A 26,930-nucleotide genomic window follows, 5' to 3' on the forward strand; every position below is an offset into this window, starting at 1 on the left:
TTAACGGCGCACACCTCCTTGGCCACCTTTCTGCTGAGCTCGCCCGACCCGGAACGCTGGCGCCACCCGCAGAGCGTTTCCGCCCGGGGCGGAGCTTCCGGAGCAACTGGGGAAGAGTGCAGCGGGAACTTCCGCCCCCCCGCCCGCCGGGGCAGACCCACTTCCGGGTCCCGCGTTGTCCCCCTGCAGAGCGCTGCTGCGGCTGCAGGCGCTGCCGGTCCCTGCCAGCTGAGGTGTGGATTTAATGCACCTCTACTCCAAATGCCAGGGTCTTTGGAACTGGACAGAATGGTTTAAACTCTATGTGTTAAATAGGAAATGTTAAAGTTCACAAGTCTTCGATCAGGAACAACTATGAAGATTTAAAGTGCACGTGCCCTTTGACTTTGCTCTTAAACCCTTGTTTGCAGTAAGCTGCTTGAATGGCTATAATGTTAGTGATGTTCAGGGAAACTGCTTTATCTATCTTCTGTTGTGTCACCCGTTATAAAAACACAAAATCACTGAGTTGAGAAGAGAGTACAGCACTTTGGAGGTGGACGGTGCAGCTCCAGCAAGCGCCAGACTTACCCACGTGCGGATGACCTCAGGCCGTCACCTGGTGGCTGTGGGGAGACGGAAGGAACGAGATGAGAATCGACACTGAGCTTGTTCTACACAAAAGTCAACTTTGTTACCAGTCAGTTTCGGGTGGATCTCGGGCAGGGGCTGGGTGCAGAGGGATGGCGCCTTCCTCCCAGGCCATGTTGCACGTGCACATGTGTTTCATGGCTCTTTGCTTAGAAACCGGGAGTGGGGTTGCTGGCCATATGGTAAGCATATATTTAACTTCTTAAAAAATGCCAACTGCTTTCCAAAGGGAGGGAATATTACAGATCTGTGTAATCAAAACATCCCCACTAGCATGCACGAGACTTTCAGTCCCACCACCTCATCACCGGCTCTTGGTCCTGGTAGTCTTTGTGCCCACAGCTGTTCCACTGGATGTGCACTGGTGTCTCATGGCGGTTTTAATTTGTGTTTCCCTATGTCAAATGACGTTGAGCATTTTTTCCTGTGTTTATTTGCCATCCCTATATCCGCCTTGGTAAAGAGTTTGTCCAAGTCTTTTGCTCATTTTTAAAATGTGGTTATTTTTCTTATAATTGAGCTTTGAAAATTCTTTACCTATCCTGATACAAGTATGTGATTTTTGAATATTTTATTTGTGGCTTATATTTTCATTTTCTTAATGGCGACTTGTGAAGAGCAAATGTTTTTAATTTTAATTAAGTCCAACTTATTTTTTTCTTTAGTAGATCATAATTTTAGTGTCATTTATTAAAGAAAACTTTGCCTAACTCAAGATCACAAAGATATTATTATTATCCTATGTTTTCTTCCTGAAGTGTTATAGTTTTAGCTCTTAAATTTAGATCTGTGATCGATTTCGAGTTAATTTTGTGTGTGGAGTGAAGTAGGCATGAGTAATTATTGTGTGGGCATGAAGAACTCAACAGTTCTTTTTTTTCTATATGGATATGCAATTATTCTAATACCACGTGTTAAAACCATAATTTTTCCCATTTAATTACCTTGGTAACTTTGTTTAAAGTCAATTAAACATAAATGAAAGGTGTAATTCTGGATCTTTATTCTGTTCCACTTCTCTATATTTCTATTTTTATGTCAGTACCACATGGTCATTATTATCATAGCTTTATAGTAAAATTTGAAGTCTGGTTGTATAGGTCCACTAATTTTGTTCTTTTTAAAAATTGTTTTGGCTAGTTTGCTAGTCTAGGTCCTCTGAATTTCCATACACATTTTAGGATCAGCTTGTCATTTCCATTAAAAAAAAAAAAGCCTGCTGGGGTTCAATAGGGATTGTGGTTAGTCTGCACATGGGTTTGGGTAAAACTCCTCTCAATATTTATTCAAATCTATGAATGTTGTATATCTTTCCACATAATAGACTGTCTTCAACTTCTGTCAGGCATAGTTTGTAGCTTTCAGTGTACAGATTTACACCAGTTTTGTTAAATTTATTTTTTGATAATATTGTGAATCAAATAGTTTTAAGAATATCCTCACATCTCCTGTTGCTAGTACATAAGAATGACTGAGTGCCGTGTCTTGATGCTGTACCCTGCATACTTGCTAAGCTATCTTATTATTCAACTAGTTTTTAATACATGTTTTAGGATTATGTTGCCTGCAAATAAACACAGCTTCACTCTATGTTCTGTATGCCTTCATTTTTCTTGCGTTATTGCATTGACTGAAACCTTAGTACAAATAGTTTAGTTTCAAATAGAAGTGGTGGGAGCGGACATCCTTTCCAGTTCTCAGATTTAAGGGAAAGCATTCGGTCTTCCACTCTGAAGTATGATGTTACTTTTAAGTTTTTCATAGGATGTTTTCATTTTATTCCTAGGTTGTTGAGATTTTTTAAAAAATCATGAATGGGAGTTGGATATTGTCAAATCTTTTTTCTATATTGATTGACATGATCATATGGTTACTGTCCTTTATTCTATTAATATGTAGTGTTATATTAATTGATTTTCAGATATTAAATCAACATTGTTTTCCTGGAATAAGTCTCACTCAGTCTAGTGTATAATCCTGTATATATGTTGCTGGCTTTGGTTTGCTAATATGCTAATGATGTTTGCCTGTATTTCCTGAATCTTATTGGCTTATGGTTGTCTTCTGCTGTGATGATATTGTCTGGCTTTGGTATCAGGTTAATACTGGTATCACTGAATCAGCTGGGAAGTGTTACTTCCTCTTCTGTTTTCTGAAAGAGTTTGTGTGCAATTGGTATTATTTTTTTCTTAAAATATTTGGTAGAATTCATCCACGGACTTATCTGTGCTTGGGATTTTCTTTATGCAAAGATTTTAGATTATTAGTTCAGTCTCTTTACTTGTTGTATGTCTATTCAGATTTTCTGTTTCTTCTTGAGTTGGTTACACAACTTGTGTCACTCAGTGGAAAGGTAACTGCCTTTCTTAGGTGAGAAATCATTTTTCAACCCTAAAGTATTTATAAGTTAGTATAGAAATATTTAAGAGACCCAATTCTTTAATACCACTATTTCACATTACAAAGTCACCTGTGTATATTGGGTATTTTATGTTTTTCATTACAGAATAGAAATTGTCTCACGGGGGGTGGGGTGGAGAAAGTTTGTGACCCTTGTGGTCTCAAGGCTCCTTATCTAGCCTTGGCCACAATGTAGGAAAATCCTCATCAGGATTAAATGTGATAAAGGATAACAAGTATCTGGCAGAGTGGTGGCTACAAAGACAGAGCAGAACTGCATTCCAGAGCCAGGATGGTGACCAGGTGGCCGTGAGAGTGCTCCATCAACACTCTAGAGCATGTTCTCTGCTCCAGTTCATGGGGGGAGGGCCCGAGCACTTTCACCAGCTGGCTGTATGTCAACTCGCACAACTGTCACTTTCTATTGAAGCTGTCCTTCCTGTCACTCCCATGGCATCAGCAGCTACCCCGCACAAAGGGCTGGCAGGAGCTTGTGTTCCAAACTCCAGTCCCACCATGGCCACCACTGTGCCCCTGGAGCAGAGCACCATTGCGGTCCTCCTGGGAGCTCTTCTGGCCATGGCTCCTTTAATGGGAGTTACCAGGTTCCCACGCTGCAGCAGGCCCAATGGTAGGAGGTGGCTAGATGGAGGTCATGCCAGATTCCAGTTGGCCATGGACTTATGCTGTGACTTGGTAAGTCACACCCAGTCCCCCTGAAGACCAGCCTCCCGTGTCTCCAACACTGACTCTCCCTCCAGGGTGAGCTTGGACAACTCAGGAGTGAACTCAGTGCACCTGGTGTGACCTCCGTAGATGGACTCTGCCTCCCCGCTGACCTGGGAGACTCTCAAGCAAACTGTTCCACTGAGACAACATAGGGTCGCTGAGACCATGAGGAACACAGACTTCACTGGCCAGAATCCTGCTGACTCGAACTGGCCGCCATTGTGCGCATGTGCATTTCCATACCAAAGACTTGCTGTGCTCAGTAGCCATCCCTGACTGGAGCCGTGGCCCCATCCTTGTTGGATAAGTGACAGTTCCGTCAAGGGCACTGAGCCGAGGGCTCTCCATGCAGACACGGGTACCTGCAGACATTGGCTGCCCACCCTCTCTGCAGATGGCACTCGGGGATAGAAAGGCTCACTGCCTACCCTGGAAACTTCTCCACTCAAGTGGCCTTCACCGTGACTCCAGGAAAACCAGGTGACTTCTTTGAACAAAGCTGTCTGGGGCAATGGGGTGCGCCGTGAGCAAAGGCAACTGATTCCGGGGTCTGGGGAGATCCGTGCAAAACTCTTGATGTGGGGCGGCCACTGTAGCCACACTCATTTCTGGATGGAATTCTCCTCAGAGATGTAAATAACTGAACTAAATGTGTCCCTTTCACAACACTGTCCTGGAGTCTGTGAGGATTTGGGATAGGAATTCAACATGACGTGAGCCAAACCTTCTCTGCTCAGGCCAGGGACCATGGTTGGTTGAAGTTAGAGTGACTATATCACTTATTATCCCACCCAAGACACTTTTGGGAGAGAAAGGGGCACTGCCAATCCCACCAGGACAGCAGGTGTCACCCCAATTGTGAAGACAGCAAGGACGGTCCCATGGCCCCTTGTTTGTAAGTCAGGGTGAGGGTCACTTTCAGTGTCTGAGTCTGGGATGGGGTGGGCTGGGGCATGACAGAGTTTCTACTAAATTGTCTCTAAATGTTCAGGGGAGGTGCAGTCAAGGAGAAAGACTTTGCTCCCAACAACGCGGTTCCTAAAGGTGCAAGTTGACCCCTTTCCATCTCTTAATTACAAGGTGCTCTTTCTCTCTGAAGCCCCACAGGGACTGGGGTGAGAAGAAACTCCTTCCACAGAGAAAATAAAGTCACCTGTAACCTTCAGAAACCTGCATAGTCTCAAACCCTGCTTAAAAATAACCCACCAGAACCCATTGGCCTCTGACCCTGGCGCAGGTGCAGAAATGGGTGGGCCTAAAACCAGTCAGCCCTGGTGGCCTGTCCTGTGGAGAACAGACATGGAGATGACAGACCACACACCACACACATGCACAGCCTTATACACATAGACACAAACACTACATATATACACACAGACACATACATATACATACCACACACACCTCATACACATGGACACACACACACACACCACCTCACACATAAACATACATGCATGCGTGCAACCACACACACAAAGGCATAGGCACACACATGCATGCACACAGCTGCACATACAGAGACACAGCACATGCACACAGAGACACAAACATGCACACAGCCTCATACACAAAGACACACACCACACACACACAAAGACACACACATGCATGCACACAGCCTCACACGCAGAGATACACATGCATGCACAGTCTCACATGCAGAGACACATGTATAAACAAGCAGCATACACAGAGACACACACGTGCATGCATACATGACATGCACACACAGATGCATGCACACAGCCTCACATGCACACGCACATGCACACACCACACACCCACATACACATACATACATGCACACAGCCTCACACACAGAGACACACACACCACACACACACTCACATCCTAGGGCTGTATCCACAGTGAAGCAAAGGACCTGGGCAGATATGCTGGCCACTCGGAGACCTTGGGCATTGTCCCCAGCCCTGGACAGAGGTGAAGCGGAGGGACAGTGGTACCTGTGCAAGCCTTTCCTCCATTTGCACATCTTTCTTCTCTGATGAGGTTTTGGAGCAACATGGCTGTGGGGCCTGTGTCATGTATTCAAACGTGCTCAGCTTCTTGAACTCTGGAAAGGGGAGAGGAGGGGAAGGGCTGAGTCACCACCTGCAGCACTATGGCATCCACACATCTGTCTGGGCACCACTGGACGGCCACTCCAGAACCCATCTGGCCCCAGGGCAGCCCCAGCCACTGGAGCTCAGCCAGGGCATGTGACCCCTGCCCAGGGCATGGCTGCTGTGCCACCTCACAGGCCCCCCGAGGCCAGGATGGGGTGGGGGGCAGTGTGGCCCCTACTTGGCAGCAAGAGGAGTCTACACATTTCACCTGGGGGTGGGACCTAGTCTCTGCCCTGTCGCCCCCCACCAGGCTGCGTGAAGCCAGCCAGTGGCCGTCTCTCCTGGGCCCACGCTCCCCCATCCCCCATTCAACAGCCTCCTGAAGGAGGCAAGAGGGCAGCTCGGGAAGAACTGCTCCATGTGAGTCTCCAGGTGGCCCAGCAGTGTGTCCCCATGTCCAGACACAGGTGGTGTGCACCTGGGTGGGGGGATACAGGGAAGCTCCCGATGGGCTGGCTGTATGCACAGGTGCTACCGCCACCCCCAGCACTATGCTAACAGCGTCCTGGGACCACACACTCGTGAGTGTAGAGTGCCCTCAGCTTGGTCTTTAATCAAGCTGTGACACTGGCTGTCCATCATGGGCAGAAGTACCCGGGTTATTAGAAGAAAATCTGAGACATACATTTACCAATAAAAGACAATATTAACAAAATGTGTTCTGTGCCTATTTCAGCCATGTGCTTCCATGGAGGGGCCAAACTTTTCATTTCTCTTTCCCTAAAAACCAACAAATATGAGAACAGCAGGTTCATAATTATTTCTGGAAAGTGAAAAGGACCACCCCCAGGGGCCTGTTTGCAGCTGAGGAGCAGATGGAGGGCTGCCCTGCGGGGCCTGCTTGCCTGGGCTGTGGCAGCTCAGGGCAGGGCGCCCAGCCCTCCCCCCGAGGCTTTCTGCAGGATTTCTGTTCGTGCTCTGTCCTGGCTTATCCTTCCCGAGTAAGTCCGCCCAGCTTTTGTCAGTCTTGCACATCCCCCAGAACCTGCGTCACCATTTGAGCACATAAACTCACACTCGCTCACACTCAGTTAAAATGTTCGTTCTTCCATGAAACGACTACAATAAAACACAGGGGAAATGCTTCGGGACATGGGGCTGGGCAAAGCCTTTATAAAGAGGACCTCAAAAGCTCAGGCAACAAAAGCAAAAACAGATACATGGGATTATATCCAACTAAAAAGCTTCTGCACAGCCAAGGAAACAATCAACAGAGCGAAGAGACAACCTGAAGAATGGGAGAAAATATTTGCAAACTATGCCTCCAACAAGGGATTAATATCCAGAATATACAAGGGACTCAATAGCAGGAAAATGAATGAACTGATCGAAAAACGGTTAAAGGAGCTGAATAGATATTTCTCAAAAGAAGATGTACAAACGGCAAACAGGTATATAAAAAATGCTCAACATCACTAATCACCAGAGAAATGCAAATCAAACCACACTGAGATATCATCTCACCCCAGTTAGACTGGCCAGTACTGAAAAGACAACAACACATGCTGGAGAGGATGCAGAGAAAGAGGAAGCTCTATGCACTGTTGGTGGGACTGTAAGTTAGCAAAGCCACTGTGGAAAACTATACAGAGGTTCCTCAGAAAACTAGAAATAGATTTACCAAATGACCAAGCAATCCCCCTGCTGGGGATTTATCCAAAGGAAAGGAAACCAGCATGTTGAAGGGCAGTCCCATGTTTACCGCAGCTCCGTCCACAATAGTGAGTCAATCCAAGTCTCCAGGAGCCGATGAGAGAATCAAGAAAGTGAGGTGCATACGCCCAGTGGGATACTGCTCGGCCAGGAAAAAGAGTGAAGTTCTTCATTCACAGAAACTTGGATGAGCTTGAACAACATTACATTAAACGAAGTAAGCCAGGCACGGAAAGGAACGCCACGTGTCCTCAGTCGTGTGGGAGCTAAGAAGTGTGGCGGCACAGGAGAGAGCGGGATGGGGTTGGGGTGGTGCAGAGGTGGGTCCACAGATACGCAAAAGTACAGCTAGGCGGGAGGACTGACATCTAGTGTTCCGCAGCGCTGTAGGGTCACTATAATTAACAACGATTTACTGCACCGTTTCAATTAGCTAGAAGACAGGACTTGGAATGTTTCCAACACAAAGAAATCCTAGATGTTTGAGGTAATGAAAAAAATCAGTGGTCCCCAGGGCTTCGGGGGAGGTGGAGCGCAGAGGACTTTGGCAGGCAGCAAAACTGTTCTGTATGACACTGCCACAGTGAATACGTGACATTAGGCACTTGGCAGCACCCAGAGGACAATGCTAACAGGAGCCCTAGTGTAAAGTTAGGTTAAGGATGATGTGTCCGTATTGGTTCAGTTGTAACAAATGTGCCGCACTGATGCGACATGTCAACCACAGGAGACACGGGGTGGGGGATTCGCTGTGTCCCCCACCGTGGGGTCCTGCTTGCCCTTCGTCTCACTCAGCGTGTTTCCTCTTCCATCACCGTGAACGTGGCGGTCCTCACGTCTCCACTGCTGGCACCGTCTGCATCTTTCCATCCGGGCAGCCATGGCTCTGAGCTCCTGAGTGGAGTTGGAGTCCCCAGGGCTGCTCAGCCAGGGGAGTTTCCTGGCCTGCCGTGTGACCACCCTGGCACGTGCACTATCACTGGAGTGGAGGCTGACGAGGAGCCCCTGTGGCATCCACCGAGACTCTGCAGCCCAGGGGCCACCGCCGCCCAGAGGTGGAAAGATGCTTGGCGGCTGACCCACCTCGGTGGAAACAATGTGTGCCAGGAGGAGGGAGACGCTGTTACTTCTTCCTGGGGGAAGAAGTCCACCCTCCCTGTCCAACGACACAGCTGAGCACCTGCCACTTGCACTGCTGTTCTCCCCTCAGCTGCGCGTGGTTAGTGGGGCACCCATTCACTGAGCTCGGTGTTTCCCATCGTTAGAATCTGTTTGATACTTTTCTGAATCCGCCTGTTCTTTCTTCAGTGTCCTGCTCTTGCCTAGTAGATCCTACTCCTTTGTCCCTGTGAGCATTTCAGACTTCCGGGCTGTAAAATCTGTCATGTTTTTGCAGGTCCTGAATTCAGTGCCTGCCCAGGACACGTGTGAGCGTGTGAGGGGAAAACCCTGGCCACCCTGGAGCAGGGGCTTGGGTCGGGGAACATACGCAGGAACACGTGGAAGATGAGCAGGTGCCCGAGCAGCAGGAAGCTGGTGGTGGCCAGCACGAGCACAAACACCCAGACGGACAGGACCACTGGGGTCTCCACCTTCACAGGGAACAAGGGGAGGAAGAGCAGCCAGGTGTCCTTATTCTTGACATCTGTGGACAAGGGGAGGGGCGCCGTTCACTCACCTCTGACCCGCACCTCTGATCGGGTGGACGTCACGGGGCCGAGCTGCCGGGGCAGGGGCAGGCTCCGGGCGAGCGCCCACCTCACCTGAGTGCCTGTGCCCCTCCTGACTGTGCTGCGACCTGCTCTGTGGATCGGGAGGGTGAGGCTTGCACAGGGTCACTGAGCACTCAGGCCACTGGCCGGCCCCCACCCAACCCTGACACCTGCCCCCGGGGCCCTCTGAGCTCTACACCAGCCCCCCACATAGCACATGAAAGCTGCAGCCCCACGTGTGGCATTTCTAGGATACAGCCCTCTATGGCCAACACTCAAAACCACACTGCTCCCCAAAATTAGGTGAGAAAAACATGGAGGGCTTGTGCTGGGCAGAGAAGCAGAGGATGGAATCCAGCCTAAATGTCTTTGCTCCGCGCCATCCGAGAGGGTCTCTGTGTGCCACCCTAGAAGGCAAGTGCCACTCTCCACCTCACGGGGCTGCGGCACGTTGCATGTAGGGCTGGGCCAGGCCGTGGGCGGCCACCCCCCATGTGAATGAACCCTTAACCAGTGACACAAAGAGATGCTCTGCTCAGGGACCTGGTGGTTATGAAGCCCTGTGGAATCTTCTGGAACAGCAAACCCAGGAAATCGCCTCCATCCGCAATCGGGGAAGTTGACGTGGACCCACTGCACTGTGGCGCAGACCAGCACACCTGCGGGGAGGGGCCACGCTCACCTGCCCCGGCCGCCCCGGCCGCCCTAGCCACCTCCCGACTCTCTCTTCACACCCCACAGGGGGAGCGGCCAGTACACACGGAGCTTCTTGAGCAAATGACTTGTTACAAAAGAAGAGAGAATGACAGCCAGTCTAGCTGGGGTGAGGTGACATCTCAGTGTGGTTTTGATTTGCATTTCCCTGATGATTAGTGGTGTTGAGCGTTTTTTAAGTACCTGTCGGCCATTTGAACGTCTTCCTTCAAAAATGCGTATTCAGCTCCTTTGCCCATTTTTTAATTGGGTCATTTGGATTTTTTACTGTATAGTTATTTGAGTCCCTCGTATGTTCTGGATATTAGTCCCTTGTGGGATGTATTGCTTGCAAGTATTTCCTCCTGTTCCGTAGGCTGTCTTTCTGCTCTGTCGATTGTCTCCTGCCGTGCAGAAGCTTCTCAGTCTGATACAGTCCCATCCATTTATTTTGTCTTTCGCTGCTTGTGCTTTTGGGCTCATGTTCACACTCTTCGACCAGTCCCACTTGTTGAAGCGCTTCCCCTATGTTTTCTCTTAGTAGTTTTCTAGTTTAGGCACACTGATAGTATGGATCTGATCATCACATCTTGGATACAGGTGGTGACAGTCAGCTTTGTACCCCATTAATATTCATAACCAATAGAAAAAAGAAAGAGAAGAGAGAAATGCACAGAAAGCTTCGTTGTGGCCCTTGGGCTTGTTGGGGTCAGGGGCTTGCCAGGGGAGAGCTGTTTCTGAGAAGTCCTGGGTGGGGGCTGCAGTCAGATTTGGTGGTGCAGGGAGGAGTGGACAGCCCTTCCTGGGGACCTTGCAAGCTCATCCTTGGAAGAACGTTCTGCCATGAACGGGGTGGCTCCAGTGACCCCGAGGGGGGGGGCCCTGAGCATGCGGTGGAGATGAAGGAACTGCTTCCCCTCCACTGTTCCCTGTCAGTGTCCCTGGGCTGCTGGACACGTCACCATGAGCCATGGCCCCTCCACACAGACATCTGCTGTCTCACGTCAGCAGCAGCGGTCCACATCATGGTGTGGCAGGGCCACGCTCCCTCCAGAGGCTCCAGGGGAGGATCCTTCCTGCCTCTTCCAGCTCCCAGTGGCCCCAGATGTCCCTGGGCTTGTGGCCGCATCGCTCCAGCCTCTGCTTCCATGGTCACGTGGCTTCTGCTCTGTATCTGCGTCTCCTCTTGTTTTTCATAAGGACATTGTCACTGGATTTGAGCCACCCAGATAATCCACGACGGTTCCTTCATCTCACGATCCCTAATCACATCTGCAAAGACCTTTTTCCAAATAAGGTGACAGCCACAGGTGCCAATGAGAACATGGATGTCTTTGGAGGCCGCAGTCAGCCACCACGTCTGCGCCCAAGGCCCAGACTCCTGGACCCACTCAGCAGAGAACTTCACCGGCCGCCCGTGGAGCCTGCAGCCCGCATCCCCCAGACAGCTGGCGCCCCTACTCTATCCGTCACCACTCGGCCTCCCACAGGGACCAGCACGACCGGGCACTGCAGGGCTGACTGTGGTGGGGACGGAGAGGGCGGGAGTGGATCCCAGTCTCTCATGTTCGCCACCGCCTGGAAACACGACCTCAGCGCGGCCACAGCCAGCGCCTCTAGGCCCAGGCCTGCCTCCTGGGCACGTGGGAGGCTGCGGGCCGAGGCGCAGCCACTGGGCTGCCGGGCACCACCCGCAGGAGCGCAGAATGTCTCCCCGTTCCGGCCTCTCCCTGCCTACGCCCGGGCTCAGCTGGGCTGACCGCCTCCCAGACCCAAGCCTTTCACCCAGAGAGACGTGCGAGGGGAGGCCAGAGCTGCCTGAACAGAGTGGCCCCAGCAGAAGCGCCTCGGGGACGGCGGGCACGTACCTTTATACGCGGGGTCCGTGCGGAGCCTGCTGGGGTCCACGGCGAACTGGGCGAGGGCGTACACCAGGATGACCATCACGCAGAGCAGGCCGGCCAAGGCCGAGGCCACGCAGCCGAAGAAGTACCTGAGAGGAGAAGCAGAGAGAGGCTGCGGACGTGCCCCCGGCCTGCGGCGGAGGCAGCCTGGCCGCGGCCCCCCGTCTGCTCGGAGCCCGGCCCGGGTCACGTCCCCCGGCGCGGGCCTCCTTTCTCTGCGTTCTGTCCTACGGCCATTTGTTTTCACGTTCTCTAGGCAGACGTCGCTGACCACTTGCCACCTGTAAAGTGCTTCTTGCAAACGTGATCTGATCCCCACACGGAGGCTGCGGGCAAGGGGAACCACCCTCTTCTCACAAGCAGGGGACGCAGGCTCCACTGGCCAGGCCACCCCGGCCGGCTGAGCAGGGCAGCACAGGATCCAAGCCGCGTCCCTGGGCCCCACGGCTCGCAGGTCGCCCTGCCTTGCCCGACTCCCACCTGGTTCAGACAAGGGCTCCCTCCCAGACACAAGAGCGCACGCGGGGCTGAGCTCTGGTTCTGGCATCACAGAAATGAGTCCCTGCGGGGATCTCAGCCGGAGTCCCTGTGAAAGGGACACGATCCGTGTGTGAACATGTGTGGTGGGGCGCAGCCCAGCGTCTTACGTTCAGGGCACTGAAGCCAGGGGAAGTGAGGGCCACGGGAGCATCACGCCACCCGGGAGGCTGAGGGGCTCCGGACCGTCCATCTCTGCACCCGGAGGGAGCTCAGGCCCAAGGAAGCCACTAGGAAGCCCGAGCACGCTGTACCTGCAGATGTCACACGTGCACACTTGTGGCAGAAATGATGTCATATGCTTTAGATATTAGACCAAAATCATTCCTGCATCCTGGTCTTTGCCCCAAACATACAGAGAATGATCCATCCATCCCAGAAAAAAAAAAAAAAAAAAAAAATTCTGCATAGCAATTCTCGGAATGGACTTGAATACCTTCCTTAGTCTTTCTGCTATTATATTTAATTTAAATACTTCTTTTACATTCCACAATGTATTTTGTTCACCTAAAACTTAGTTGATTCCATTGACTTTTTAGAACTTCTTGAAATTCCTTTACACATATCTTTGGGAAGAGGATTCAAATGTGTGTCATGCTGTCTTAGAAGAAGGGGCCATTGCTGCCACTGTGTCCAATCCTTCTGTCAACCCTCTTGAGGCATCTTCTGGAGAATCCACACAGGACCGGGCTTACGGGACAGCTCCTCGGCAGGAAACGCTGTGTGACGGAGCTGAAGGGAATCAGCCCCTGGCCAGGCCTCCCTGCTGCACTGACAACCAGGCGGGAGTCATTTGAGCTGCCCTGTCAGCGTCCGTGCTCCTGCTGTCTGACTCACTCGTGTGTGAGTGCCAACACTCGCAGTCTGACCCAGGGGTGGCCCCACAGTGCAGAGACATGGTGTGGCCTTCCACACCTGGCTCTGGTCTCCTGGGAAGCCGCCCCCTCCAGGGGGAGGTGCCACACCCCACCCCAAAACTCTCCTGGGCCTGAGCCCACGGTGGGGTGGGGAGTAAAGACACTTCATCTCCCTCCTGTGTCTGGACAGGACTCCCTTCTTTGCCCAGTAGGAAAGGCAGGAGACCACGAGGCAGAGACCAAAGCCCACCAGAGCCAGCAGGACGTTTGTGCTTGCCTCAGATGTCCACTAACTCAGCTCCACGCACCTCGCTCTCTCCAGCTTCTCATCTGCCGCCAGCATATTCGACCTCTCTCTCGGGGGCTCTGTTACACACTTTGTCAACATCTGGGGCCAGATTATATTCTAGATACCGTTGAGGTCTCTTGCTTTTTGGATGAAGGGACAGAAGGGAACCTGACACAGACACAGGGCTGGCTGCCACCCAGCGTGAGTGGAGGGCGCTCGTGTCCTGACCTACCTTTCCCACACAGACGGTGTGGCCCCATGCTCACAGCACCTGCGCAGTGCCCCTTCCACCTCGGGAGGAAGGCAGCCTCTCTCCTTATGCCCCTTGGAGCCTGGTCCCCTTCTCCTCATGAGCAGGGCCACACGCCCCCATGGCTCCCCCAACAACACCTTCCAAAGAGGCATGTGACGGGCAGAGGAGCCAGAGTCTGCTGTGATGAGCTGGCTCGAGGCATCTAGGAGGGAGTGAAGCCCTTTGCCAGCATGAGTGAGGGGGTCCAGCCTGCTGCTGACCAGCTGGGGCTGCTCTTCTCTAGGAGAGGAGGTGGGACAGCATCTTCCAGGTCCCTTCCAGCCCCACAAGTCTGATTTGATGATTCTGATAAATAGACCCTTGGGTTCACCACTGCAGTTGTGTAGTCACCCGTTTGCTCTTCTTATGTCTTGTTCGCTTAGTGACTCTGGATGCACTGCACGTTTTCTGGAGAATGGTGACTCTCTGCAGCACGTGTCACAATGCACGTGTTGCGAGGTGGCCTTTACCTGTGTACCATGCGAGGGCCAGCTCTCATGCACCAGCCAGCCCTTCTCTTTCAAGTCGGGCATGGAATAGCAGGGGGAGCGCATGCTGCTTTATTCCTGGAGATACTCATGGCCTACACAACCTCGGGTCAGGACACGGGGCCCTGAGTGCCCCATGAGCTCCCTACCCCATGCTTCGTCTGTGGGCCACTCACTCCCACGCTCCATGGCCTGGCCCTGGTGCTCTTGGAGTTGAAGGCCTTGGTGTAGAGAAGACAGCAGGGCCATGGACAGTGGGCTCCCAAGGCCTCAGCCAGCCTGTGACCCACGGACCAGGGCCGCTCCTCGCCGTCCATAATGGGGTCTCCAGCAACTGACTTTGTGAGGACCCAGCATGTCCAGGGATGGTGTCCCCCAAACACATTTCAGAACCAGACAAGGAGACCAGAGGGATGGGGCACCGAGCTCCACCCTGCTGGGGACAGGGTGTGCCCCAAGAGGACCCCACTCACCCCCCTTACCAGTAGTTCCTGCTCCCCACGCAGTTGTTGAGCCACTTGCAGTGGTGGTCGAAGCCACTCACGCACTTGTTGCAGGCGCTGCAGTGCTTGGCCTTTGCGCTCCTGGAGGGAGAAGCAGCGAGGGCGGCCGGTCAGCCTGTGTGCGGCCAGGCAGGCCTGGGCACCGGCCCCTCGCGGCAGGAAGTGGGTGTCTGGCAAGGAGCGGGAGGCTGAAGCCTCTACCTGGGGCCAGGGACGACAGTGGAGGCCTGTTGCGGGGCAGAGCAGGGCGGCTCTGGGAGCAGCCATGGCTGTAGTCCCCTTCTCTGCCCTGCTGGGCCCAGGGCTCCTCCTGGAAACCCCTGGGAAGACAGCACTCTCCTGCCCTGGACTGCAGGGGAGGGAGCTGTGCACACAAGAGCCACTCAGAATGAACACCCCGGACCTTCCCAAGGGAGTCAGTCACCTGCAGGGACACACACACAGCCCTCTGGCCGAGCCTCAGCCCTGGCTCCCTCAGCAGAGGCAGCACCAGCACCCATTCCACAGTGGCTGCGGGGACGAAAACGCTCCGTCCATGGCACGAGGCAAGCATGGGGCTGCCACGCTCCCTCAGCAAGGGCTCCACCCCACGGGGCCCTGTAGGGTGGGGGGCACTCACACAGTGACCTTGCACACGTGACAATACTGGTTCTGAATCACGTGTGCATGTTTGGATCGGTCAAGAGTCGGCAGGGGATCAGAATAGTTCTTCTTGAATCGCACGTTGGCTTCAGCTGGATCGATGGAAACTGTGATCAGGTGGACTGTGGCATAGAAAGCGTGGAGCCCGCCAGTCAGCTGGGCGGGTCAAGGAAAACAAAGCCCTGGCCCGGCCCATAATACTCCGCCTTGCCACAGAGGCAGCCCAGGGCATGGCCCTGCCCCAAGAGGGTCCCGCAGGAACTGTGCAGCGGCAACGCACAGCAAGCCTGAGCGTGAAGCTGGTTCTTACAAAACCCGATGCAGGCTGACTGCGGTCCCCCGCAGGGTGTGACCCGTTGTTCCCCGTGTTCCAGGCACAAGCGTGGGCCCAAAGCTGTGGGGGTTCACAGAGATGACCAGGACAGGTGGGCAGGCAAAAGTGAGCTGCTGGGCGTCACGAGGGTCAGACCAGGGAGTTGGAGCCCAGGCCAGGGCAGGCAGGCATGTGGCCAGGCAGAGGTGGACAGTGGGGGTGGAGAGATGGCTATGTACCAGCCAGCCTGGGGGGCTCAAATAGGGGGCTGGACTGATCAGACCCCTTCAGTGCTGCATGAGGGACATGTGTGACAGGTGCAAGGCCATTCTCATGGCCACTGGACCAGGGGAGAGGCCTGCACTGCCCCACTCTGCTGTGCAGTAGACTGAGACTGTGGTTCCAGCAGGGCCCGGCGGTCAGCGGGCCCAGGCGGTCAGTGGGGCCAGGCGGTCAGAGGGGCTGGGCGCAGGGCTTACTATCACAGCTGGTGACACTAACATGACTGAAAGCACATCCCGGCACGCTGGTCCCTGCGGACCCCTCCCTCCCGGCTAAGCCTCACTGTTTGTGTGGTTACCAAAGCAACGAGTTCCGGAGCCCTAGGACACTGGGGGTGACAGCTGAGGACAAAAGACGGGCAGGAAGGTGCACTGCGGCCCAGGTGCGGGTCCTTCCTCTGCAGAACTGCAGCAGAATTACCCTGGTTGGAAACCGGCAGGGGTGGGGGGGGCAGTGCTGCTGCCTGAAAGTACCCGAAGGGAACCGTCTGGGACAGCATAGCCCACCCTCAGGAACCCTGGGCCTCAAAGTGGACAGGCCCAGATTCTTGCAAGGCTGGGCCTGCCAGGCAAACCTGCAGAGCCACCCTCAGCCATCTCCTCGACCTTCCGCAGCCCATGGGTGTTGCGATTCTAGGGCAGAATCTCCACCCGGACACCTCTGGGACACAGACTGTGTACGAGAGAAGAGTCTAAGCACGTCCTTCCCCGTGGGCTGCACTGGTGCCCTGCTTGTCCAATAAAACACACTCTGGGGAGTGGACTTAGTGCTCCACACACAGACTCGGGTTGTCCTCTCATGACATCCATGTCACCCATGGAATGAATGATGCTGGTGACCTTAAGTCTGCTACATTTTGCCCAAAGTGACCTAGCCAGCCACTCCCCTATCACATGCTGGGGTAGCCGTTCCTGAGTGTGGGTGAGCCTGGAGTGTGAGTGGCCCAGAGCCCCGCATCCTCAGTTTTCTCTGCTCTTACTTCACACTTAGCTGTACCTCAACAGTGCCTCAGGTTCATGTAAATAACACAAGGTGAAAGAAACACTAAGTGTCTCACTTTCATTACTCAAGCCGCCTGCCCTCTGGAAGTTTCGGTCTCAGAGCTGCTATGAGAACTGCAGCTGACACTGGAACATTCCCTAGCAACAATCTGTGTTTAGTAAATAAACAGCGAGTGTGCGCCAGCCCAGGACACCCGCCCTTCGCCCTTCCTAGCACTGTTAACCTTTCCCCTGTCCTGTTTTGCAGGCAGGAAAGAGGAGGAGGAGAGAGAGCCCACGGCTCACGTTCTGAGTGCCCTGTACAGTCACTTCTTATCGATCCCTTTGGGGCAAAACCTGCGACGAACTCGCTAGGTTCAAAGCTGCAGCTCGCTGCTCAAAGTGGAGGTTCACGGATGCTTGCTACGAAATTCTCCACCGCGGTGCCAAGTTCACACTGCCTCGGGCCACAGCACAGGATCTTGCAGGGAGGAGGTTTCTCCAGATTAAACAAAGTTACATCAGATCCCAACCTCTTCCACACAACGGGCCCTATTGGGTCAAACATTCATGCAGGACAGACGTGCGGCTGAGAGCACCAAGGCGCGCTGAGAAAAGGGCCTCGCGGGGTCAGCTGGCCAGTGGCCGAGCCGCGCCTCCGCCTCTGCCTCACGAGGGTCGTTCCATCTTCACTCTGCCTCTTCCCTGGTTTCCATCGGAGCCGGGAGGCTGGCCTCGCTCAAGCTCTCTCCAGGGCAAATCCACCCCCGCTCCTGACCTGGACCTGGCTGTGCCTGGGTGGTCACTTCCCAGCCCCACCGGCGCCCTCCAGTGGCCACAGCTTAGCGCCCAGCTGCTGCTGGCCCTGGCCTGAGGGATGTCCTTCCGGGAGGGCAGTGCGCAGCCAGCTGCAGCCAGGGCTGGGAAGCTGTTCCAAAGGCAGCCTCTGCCCTGGACAGCTGGGGAAGCCGTCCTGAATCCCACCACTTAGGACGAGCAGGAAGGGGCAGCAGACGGGCTGCTGAGCCACTCAAGGGGGGCCAGGGCTCCTGGGAGAAGTGGCTGACCCAGGTGTGGAGCCAAGGGCTGCTGGCCAGAGAGCAGGTGGAGCTCAGTGTGGCGACTGCAGCGAGCACAGAGACAGCTGGGAAAGACCGAGGGCCACACGGCTGAGCTATGGTCAGAGGACAAGGAAGAACAGCCCGTATGTAAAAAGCCACACGTTGGGGTTGAACTGTGCCCCCAAAGTATGTTCAAGTCCTAAGCCCTGTGAGTGTGGCCTTACTTGGAAATAGGGTCTTTGCAGGTGACCGAGTTGAGGTGAGGTCGTGAGGCTGGGCTCTAATCCACTGTGTCTGGGGTCCTCGTGAGAAGACCAAGACACGGACACAGAGGTGCGACCGTGTGAGGACACAGGGAGAAGAGGCCTGGAACAGTCCTCCTCCAGCTCTTCAGAGGGAGTGTGGCCCTGCCAACACCTGGAAGGACTCCTGTCCCCCAAACTGGGAGAAAGTAAAGTTCTGTTGTTTGAGGCACCCAGTTTGCAGTGTTTTGTTACAGCAGCCACAGGAGAGTCACACACCATGGTCCAGAAAGAGAGAGGGAGCGAGGGGCGAGGACAAGAGCAGAGGGTGGGCCTCCTTGCACAGGGGAAGCAGCAGAATCGCAAGACCCCCACTGTACGGGCCCCGGCACAACTGACCCGCACGAGGACTGCCAACAGGAGACAGCACACCTGCACGGCCAGGGCCCCCCTGAGCATGGCTCCTAACTGTGCGGGGCAGGGACCCAGCCCCCAACCTGAGGAACAGCCACACCCCCACTTCCTGCGCAGTGGGACACGTTCTTGTTGAGACAGAGCCACAGAGTGGAGTGGGATGCGGCCTGGATGCTTCAAAGATGCCGCAGTTGAGGAAGAACCAGCAGCTGCCCACAGAAGGCAGGTGGGCATTGTGCCTGACTGAAGAGACCAGGCGGCCCCATCACGGGCACAAAGCCTGGACCCTGGATGGATTCTGGGGTTTAAAAACCCTGTAAAGGACATTTTGAGGACTGTTGGAGATTCTAAGATGAACTGCACAGGCGATTGCAGAATTACTGTCCATTTTCTCACCTGTGATAAGGCACAGGTTACAACAGTATGGGTGCCCATGTCTGGGGCAGCATGTGCTGAAGCAGGGAGATGTGCCACACAGGGCCCTTGAGTGTGGCTTCTGCCTCACCATGGGCAGGAGGCCCTGGAGGTGATGCGGCCACACCAAAGGGCACGTAGAGACCAACCGTAGTGCTCGCCACCTCTCGGGACCAGCACTCACAGTCCTGGCCAGCCACCTGCAAACAGGCTCATGTTGCTAGAGGGACCACGCAAGAGAGCACCCAGGATGAGCGTATGTCACCATGAGTGTGTCTGACGAGAAACACACCCTTGGACCCCTGGCAAGGCTTTCTGTGTGGCTGGCTGGAGCCAGCCCATTTCAGACTCACAGGCAGGGTGGGACCCAAACTCTCAGGGAAACTGCAGCTGCACTGGGCACCCCAGAATCCAGAGACGAAACCCCAAGTCGCTGGGGAGACATCCTTTAGTCTCTAAGCCAGAAGGGGTAGTTGAGTGAGAGGCAGAAAGCCTTCCAGTGTGTGTATGTGTGTGCATGTGGTGGGGCATGTGTGTCTGTGCCCACCTGCATGTGCACTTGCAGAAAACCCCATTTATTCATTTTTGGAGAAAGACAGTTTTATGCTTTCAAGGAAATGTTCTAACAGGGGTTGAGGAAAGGAGCACCCCAGCCATGCCCCCCCATCCTAAGCAGGGGTCTGAGATGAGGCCAGGTGTGACCAGGACTTGGGAGAAGCTGACCAGGCTACCTGGGGCACTGAGCAAGGGACCAGGCAGGCCCAGAAGTGGGACTCTGGTCTGTTAGCACCAGGAGCCACTCGAAGCTGCACTTGGCAACAGGACAGCGTGCGGCCAATTTGCTGCCACCTGAGCAGTCTGGGGAGGGGCTGGTGGCAGAAGGCTCCCTGTAGACGGTTGTCACCTGATTGTGATCCTCAAATTCACAGACCTGCTCTGCCCCCATAACCCTTGTAAACGGGAGAATGGGCCTGTGACCCCCAAACCCCTCAGGACAAGATGAGGGTCTGAGACATGTGGCCGGGCTCCAGGCAGCCCAGGAGCTTCCAGGCTTTCTCCTGCATGAAGAGCTGATCCCTGGTCTTCCAGGCACAGGTCATGGGGCAGGTGTCAGAAAGAGCCTTCGGGCTTCTGGGCCACTGCCACCTTCTCAGGTTTGGCCTGTAGGAAGCCCTGGTTGAGCAGGCTATTGTCCCCTTTGATACAACAGAGTGAGGCCAAAGGATCTTGAAGGATATTTGTCAGTAAGGACGGAGACTTGGGCAGTGGAGACACCATCACCTTCACATCCCTGTCCATGATATCAAGAGCCAGGGACTTGTGGACTTTCTTGATGGCGCTCTGCTGCAGCCCAGCCTTTCTCCTCTGCTTCTTGGGTCTCAAGTCATCCTCCATGATGAGTTCGGTGCTGGCCTCGAAGCACAGCACGTCCTTCAAGTCCTCCTCCAGGTGCAGATTCTGGGGAAGGGGATGCAGTGGTCTGTACTTCTCCAAGGCGTTCTTGAACGGGGTTGGCATGTGGGGAGTGGGGTCCATGGAGTACTTCTGATCTGGGGCTACAAACACAGCATGTTCCTGCTGCAGCGGCGCGGTGACCACCACCTTCTGGCTGCACACTGGGGTCGATGTCAGCAGGGGCATCTCCAGCTCCAGTATGTTCTGTTTGTTCCAGAAGTTCAGGAACTGGGAGGCTGAGAAGGGCAGGGTCTCGATAGGTGTGCTCTTGGGGGTTAGGCTGTTGTAGGAGTCCAGGAAGGACAGGCGGGTGCTGTCCTCTGTGATGGGGACAGAGCCACATGCCTCTTCTTCTGTCTCTTGAGCACTGAGGGTGGTGTGCTAATGCCTAAGCCCCCGACTTCAGTGCTGGGGGAGATAGGGATCAGCTTGCACCGGCCGCTCCAGCTCAGGTCTGAGATGGTGTGGCTGTCCAGGCAGTACTTGGTCACACTGGGCACCGGGGTAGCTGGCTGCTGGGTTGGCAGTGCCTGCAGCTGATGTGATCATTGTGGCTGCACGAGGCTACTGCTGATGCTGCCTTCTGTGGGTGGATCCTCAGGGAGGTCAAATTTACTCAGATCACAGCAAGTATCAGGGTCCGATGCGATCAAGTCCAGGGCTTCAGAGAGGCTGGACCCCACAGCGTGGATGAGGAGGTTTGCTGCCTCTACCACCCACCTGTAGGGCAGGCAAGACTCAAGGGGCGATCCCTCCTGGTCTCCCTGCTTAGGCAATTCCTCCAAGGGCTCTGGTGTTCGACCTCCGTCTATCTCTGCAGGGACAGGCTCCTGCTCCTTAGAGGTGACAGCTGCCATGGGCTCCTCCTGCGGCTTTCCTCTTCACGGCCAGGGGATGCCAGAGACCAGTTGGTCAGGAGACCTCCCTGGCCTTCTGCAGGCTGGGCACTCTGTCTGCCGTCCTTGTCCTCAAGCTCCAGTAGCAAGGACACAGGAGGCCTGCAGCTTTGGACTTGCTCAGGAAGCCTCCTGCGTCCACTTTCGTTTTGAAGGTGAAGTTCCAGCGGATCTTCACAGCATGGTCCATCCTCCCAGCAGCACCTTGGGATCTCAGAGGTCACCCAGCCCCTTGCGGGTCTCGCAGATGATGCGGTCCTCCTCCTCGGTCCAGCAGGACTTCATCTCGGGGTCGAGGTGGCTGTGCCAGCACTTGTGGCACAGCTTCCCTCACCAGTCCTTCTGGTGCATGGCGATCAGCCCCCTGCTTCGCACCGGTCTTCTTGACCAGCTCAGTGACTTTCTGGTCTTCCTCTTTCGTCCCTGGCTCCTCGATAAGGTCTGGATTCAAAACTCTCAGCCACCGATACTGGCATTGCTGGTCAGTGTGGTTAGGAAAGTAGCAGGCCAGGAACGTCCAGTCTTGCCGTCGTCCAACCCGCCTCACCAGGGCCCCCGGCTGTTTGTCCTCCTCATGGGTCCATTTGACCTTGCACTTGCTGTCCTCTGCTCCGGCACATCTGCATCTGTGTCCTGCTAGTGCAGCTTGTCCAGCTCCTCACCACACGTCCACTGAGACATCCCCCCAGCCTAGCTACACCGCACTTGCCCATCTGCCAGCTCAGGCCAGAACGGGAGCTGGGCCGGCGTCAGGACACAGGGCACGGGCTGCATTCCAAGGCATCAGTGTGTCTGCAGGTCCTGCACTCACTCGCAGGAACTGCAGCCAGCACCAGCATGCACAGAAGTCTTACAGAAAAATCTACAGCTTTAAATAGTTATATTAAAAAGAAAAAAATGTCTGAAATCAGTGACCTAAGTTTGTACCTTAAAACGGTAGAAAATGAAGGAAAAGTAAAGCCGGAGTTAGTTGAGGGAGATGGTGGTAAACATAAAAGTAGGAATTCTTAAAAATTAGAAATATAACAGGCAAACAATAGGAAAAATAAATTCAAAAGTTGATTCTGTGTAATATCAATAAATATAATAAACTCTAGGAAGATGAGTGAAGAAAAGAGAGGAAAGTACAAGGCGCCAGTGTGGTGACGGAGGAGGAAGGCGCATAACTACAGACCCTACACACGCTAAAGGGACAATGGGAAATACTGTAAACAATTTCTCTCCAAGAAATTGGACAATTTAGATGAAATACTTAAATTTCTTGAAAAATGCAACTTGACAAAACGAACACAAGACAAAACAGAAGAGCTGAATTCTCCTTTATGAAAGGAATTGAATTCATTATCAAAACCTTCCCACAAAGCAATCTCTAGTACTGTGAGGAAGAAAACCAGCCAGACCCAGACTGAGGGACATTCTGTGGGCAAATGCCCTGGTGTCTCTGACGAATCAAAGGTGTGAGGAACAAAGCGATGGGGAAAGGAGGACTTCAGGGCACAGCAACTACATGCCACGCAGGAGTCTCATGTGGACCCCGATGTGTCCCAGCATCTGTAGGAAAACTTCTCTGGAACACAGGGAAATGGCAATATAGATACTAAGGAATCCGTGGCATTAAGAAATCACTGTGTATTTTTAAATTAAATGGCCGCATGGTGGCTGTGAAAATGAAAGCTCTTGTCAGAGGCAAACTAGAGAACTTGTACAGATAAAGTTTCATGTCCGGGGATTCCACAGTTACTCCAGCGTACGTGTGTGTGAGAGATGAAGCAAGAAGGGCAGGACTGCAATTGCTGAAACTGGGTGATGGCACTTGCGGCCACATTTTGAAAGCTGAAAGACACTGCAGTAACAAGTACAAAGAAGAATGACATCTGCCTTGCAGGTTGCTGAGGCTCCGAGAGACAGTGTGGCTCCTGCCGAGGCAGCCCCTGCTCGCTCCTGCCTCTGCCACGTCCCTGCCTGTGCTACGTGCTTACACACACCTGGTTCTCCGTACTCAGCAGAGACCTGCAAGGGTCTTGCAGCCTAAGCAAAGAACCATGCGGTGCAGACTGTCTCCTCCCTGAGAGGCTCAGTGAGGAGTAAAACATCCTCCTTTCAGAAAGACGACTCCAGTGCCCTCAGGCAGCCAGTGCAGGCCCACTTTGCACCAGATCACCTCATCCTCTCACTCTAGTGTCGCAGGGACCCTCAGGGGCCTGGGGTTTCCCGACCACATGCCGTGGTCAGCTGGGTATGCCACGGAGCCCACAGGCCACCCTGACGTACGACACTGGGGATCAAAGCAGACAGGGTACCTTCCACAGCACCTCTGGGGCACAGCCTCCTAACTGGCCAGTTGTGACTTACCCATGACCGTGGCCCTCCCAGGAGTAGTGCAAACGGGAAATCTCCACATCGCCATAAGCTAGCGCTGCAAAGAGCTCTGCCGCATCTGGGAACAGGATTCCACAGTACACATTTGACAGAGGCCTGGGGTGGGCAAAAACTTTAGCTGTACACTGTAAAATCTTGAGTATTTTTTTAAAGTCCTCTCTTTTAAAACTTGCTATTCTTTGCAGGACAATACCAATTGGCCCCTTGTGTGTTGGAAAATGTGAAGTGGTGGAGGTCTGCGCTCCTCCAGGCTCTGCCCATGACTCCCACCCTGCCCCTCTCATCGCGTCATGGTCCAGCAGACTCTCTCCCTGCACAACGGCAGGTGCCTGAGGAGCTCCAGTGAGGGACAGGCCCAACATGTGCCAGCATCAGCCCTTCTCACAAGATGCTGAGCCGTGAGCTGCAGACAACCAACAGCCGGTGTTAGGACCAGCCGCAGGAGCAGACGGAGAGGGTCTGGCCCAGGACAGGTGGCTAGAGGTACCCGGCGGGGACAGAGCACACTGGGCAGCATGCTGTGGACCTGGAACCAGCTCTGCTCTAACAGTCCTTCAGAAGCCCCCTTTCCACTTCAGAAAACAGGCAGGTCCATGGAACCGCCCCCACAAGTAAAAAGGATACAGTGTAGGCAATATATTTCCATTCGTGTGGCAAAAGGGGAATGAGGACCCCAAACATGGTGAAGGACATGATCAGGAAGGTGATCCAGGCCACCACCTGGAAGAAATGCAGGGGCAGAGACCAGCCATTCACTCTGGAGATGCGTGGTGGCAGAGGCTTCTTCACAGTGGCTCTGGCTTCCCAGATGACCTGACTCTGGCTCCTGCCACAGATGTCCATCTGCAAGACAGGGAAAGGGGCACAGGGAGCTGTCACTCACCATTGTTGGGGCCCCACCCGGCACTGGGACTGACAGCCAATGTCCCCTGCATTGCCCAGGACCACTTCTGTGGTTGAGCTGGCAGGGCTGGGGTTGGAGCAGGCAGAGGGCCCCCCACAGGGGAATTAAGGGAAGTGCTGCAGAATCCGCCCAGGCCACAGTGGACACAGCTGTGGAAAGTGGCTCTCCACGAGTGTGGAGGGTCCACGGGGGCTGAAGAACCAGGGGGCACCCAGCGGCCCACCTGGCCATGACCCTGGGTGCTCACGGTCAGCAGTCCCTTATGGCCAGTGGGCCAGAGGGGACCAAAGACTTTCACAAGTTCTGGGGAAGCACTTACCAAGCTATGCAGCAATAAATCCTGGGGCTCGTTCGTAAATATGCACTGACTTGTCAGAAGACTGGTCAGATGTGAGGGGAAAACACCATGTCAGAAAGAGGCCACACGGAGTAGAGGTCTCACCCTGGGGGAAACCGAGGTAATGCAGGAAAAGGAGATCGTAAGCAAACTCTAGCTGGTGTGACACTTTCGTCCACCAGAATCCTCCCTGAGAATTCTTCCACAGGTCTTCCATAAGAAGGGAACGGGAGACCACACCTCCAGAGGGTTCTGCAGCGTCCCTTCTGCAGGGACCAGGAAGACCTGCCCCCCAGAGCGCCGGGATCTTGGGCGTCCTAGAGCTGCCAGGTGGATAGTGGCTGGGAGGGGACCCCTGTGGCCACTAATGGCCAGTCAGGTGAGGAGGGCAGTGGGGGAGGAGGGGGTGGAAGGTGTTGGGCAGCTGCTACAGGGCGGAACTTTGAGGAGACTGGGAGATATCTAAGGAAGACTTTTAGAAAATTGGGCCATGTTATGCTTTGTTGCCCTTTGCACAAAAAAATACAGAAAATGTAGGTGACGTCGTTACAACTTTGGGGGGGCCAGAGATGCCGAGGAACATTCTGAGCCTTGCTTCTCCTGAGTCGTGAGCGTCCGAGCCCCAGCTGCACTGCTCTGGCAGCCCCTGTGCTCCTCTGCACGTGGTGCGAGGCGGGTACGGCTCGAGCCGGCTCATCTGGGCTGCAGGAGAAGGTCTCCAGGAGACCCGCGAGCTTCACAGACGCAAACAGCACTAAGGGGCCAAGGGAGGAATTAGATCACAGACAGGCTGCCTCACGTACTGAAAACACAATTCCCAACGACAAACAAATCCAAATGAAAGAGCCAACAGAAGAGATGTTGCCCCAAACTCGTGATCGGGAAGATCATATCAAAGAACTGTCACACGTCTTAGAACAGAGTTGAAGACGTGACTCTTGACAGAAAAGTTAAGTGACATGGAGGACAGCACATGGAGACACACTATTCCTCTGTCAGGGCTTCCAGAAGAGGAAGATAGAGAGCATGTAGGAAAAAGAACGAAGGAAAAAGTGAAGAAAGTCTCCCTGTACTGCAAGATTTGAGACTTCAGGTTTAAAGTACGTTCCATGGACCAGAAAGAAACACTGGGAAGAGGAACACGTCTATGCTGGTGAAAATGTGAACCGCAGGATACAAAGAGAATCCTACAAGTGTTCTTGGAAGAAAAGAGAGAGAGGAAGATATTAATCACCATACATGGATACTGAAAAATTCCACTGGCATCGGATTTTTAAAAAGTCCAACATAGAGCAATTCTTCAAGTTCTGACAGTATTTTGAACCTAAAATAGACCTAGCAAATGATAATTAAGGTATGAGAGAAAAATGAAGACTTTTGGGATGTGTGACTATTCAAAGTATACCGACAATACATCTTTTCTGAAAGAATTACTTTAAGATTTACTCCATTAAATCTGAAAAGTACTCTGATAAAATGGAAAAGTACCCTCATAAAATAATCACCGATAAAACATAGTGAGCAGATGAATCTAAAATTATATTTAAATTAAATCCAAACTAAAAATCAAATCTAAGCCACTGCTGAGTTTGTGCAGCCATCAGCAGATGCCTTGTTGGTGGGCACAGGCCCTGGCAGAGGGACACTGTGCCGAGACCTGGGCGAGGGCGCGCACTTGGCACAGGGGTAGCAGGGGACAGGCAGGACCTGGCCTAAGGCCCGTCTCCTCGCAGGCTCTTCACACGGGCTGTTGGGTCAGAGCTGTAGTCTCTTCAGAGACTAAGGGGGCAACCTG

General features: G+C 53.6%; 1 protein-coding gene and 1 pseudogene across 1 annotated transcript; both read right to left on the reverse strand.

The window, feature by feature from the left end:
* Nucleotides 1-25,235, reverse strand: LOC134369528 (palmitoyltransferase ZDHHC11-like). The gene is made up of 8 exons (XM_063086005.1): nucleotides 25,118-25,235; nucleotides 24,519-24,737; nucleotides 15,436-15,614; nucleotides 14,796-14,897; nucleotides 11,815-11,939; nucleotides 9,031-9,186; nucleotides 5,727-5,836; nucleotides 1-228 (listed from the first exon to the last, which is right to left on the reverse strand). Exons 2-8 carry the CDS (start codon nucleotides 24,735-24,737, stop codon nucleotides 1-3), a joined length of 1,119 nt encoding a protein of 372 aa, XP_062942075.1. The 5' UTR covers nucleotides 25,118-25,235.
* LOC134370870 (myb-related protein B-like) lies at nucleotides 20,154-22,196 on the reverse strand (annotated as a pseudogene).
* Nucleotides 25,236-26,930: the final 1,695 nt, after the last annotated feature.

The sequence above is a fragment of the Cynocephalus volans genome, chromosome 2, assembly GCF_027409185.1.
Source record: "Cynocephalus volans isolate mCynVol1 chromosome 2, mCynVol1.pri, whole genome shotgun sequence".
NCBI lineage: Eukaryota > Metazoa > Chordata > Mammalia > Dermoptera > Cynocephalidae > Cynocephalus > Cynocephalus volans.

What these genes read in the sequence shown, in the direction of transcription:
- LOC134369528 (XM_063086005.1), bottom strand. Translation starts at nt 24,737, where the DNA reads ATGGACATCTGTGGCAGGAGCCAGAGTCAGGTCATCTGGGAAGCCAGA. An exon ending in CACGTGTGCAAGGTCACTGT is followed by an intron (nt 14,898 to 15,435) that starts GTGAGTGCCCCC and finishes TTCTCCCTCCAG; the next exon opens with GAGCGCAAAGGCCAAGCACT. An exon ending in CATCTTCCACGTGTTCCTGC is followed by an intron (nt 5,837 to 9,030) that starts GTATGTTCCCCG and finishes TCCCCTTTCCAG; the next exon opens with AGTTCAAGAAGCTGAGCACG.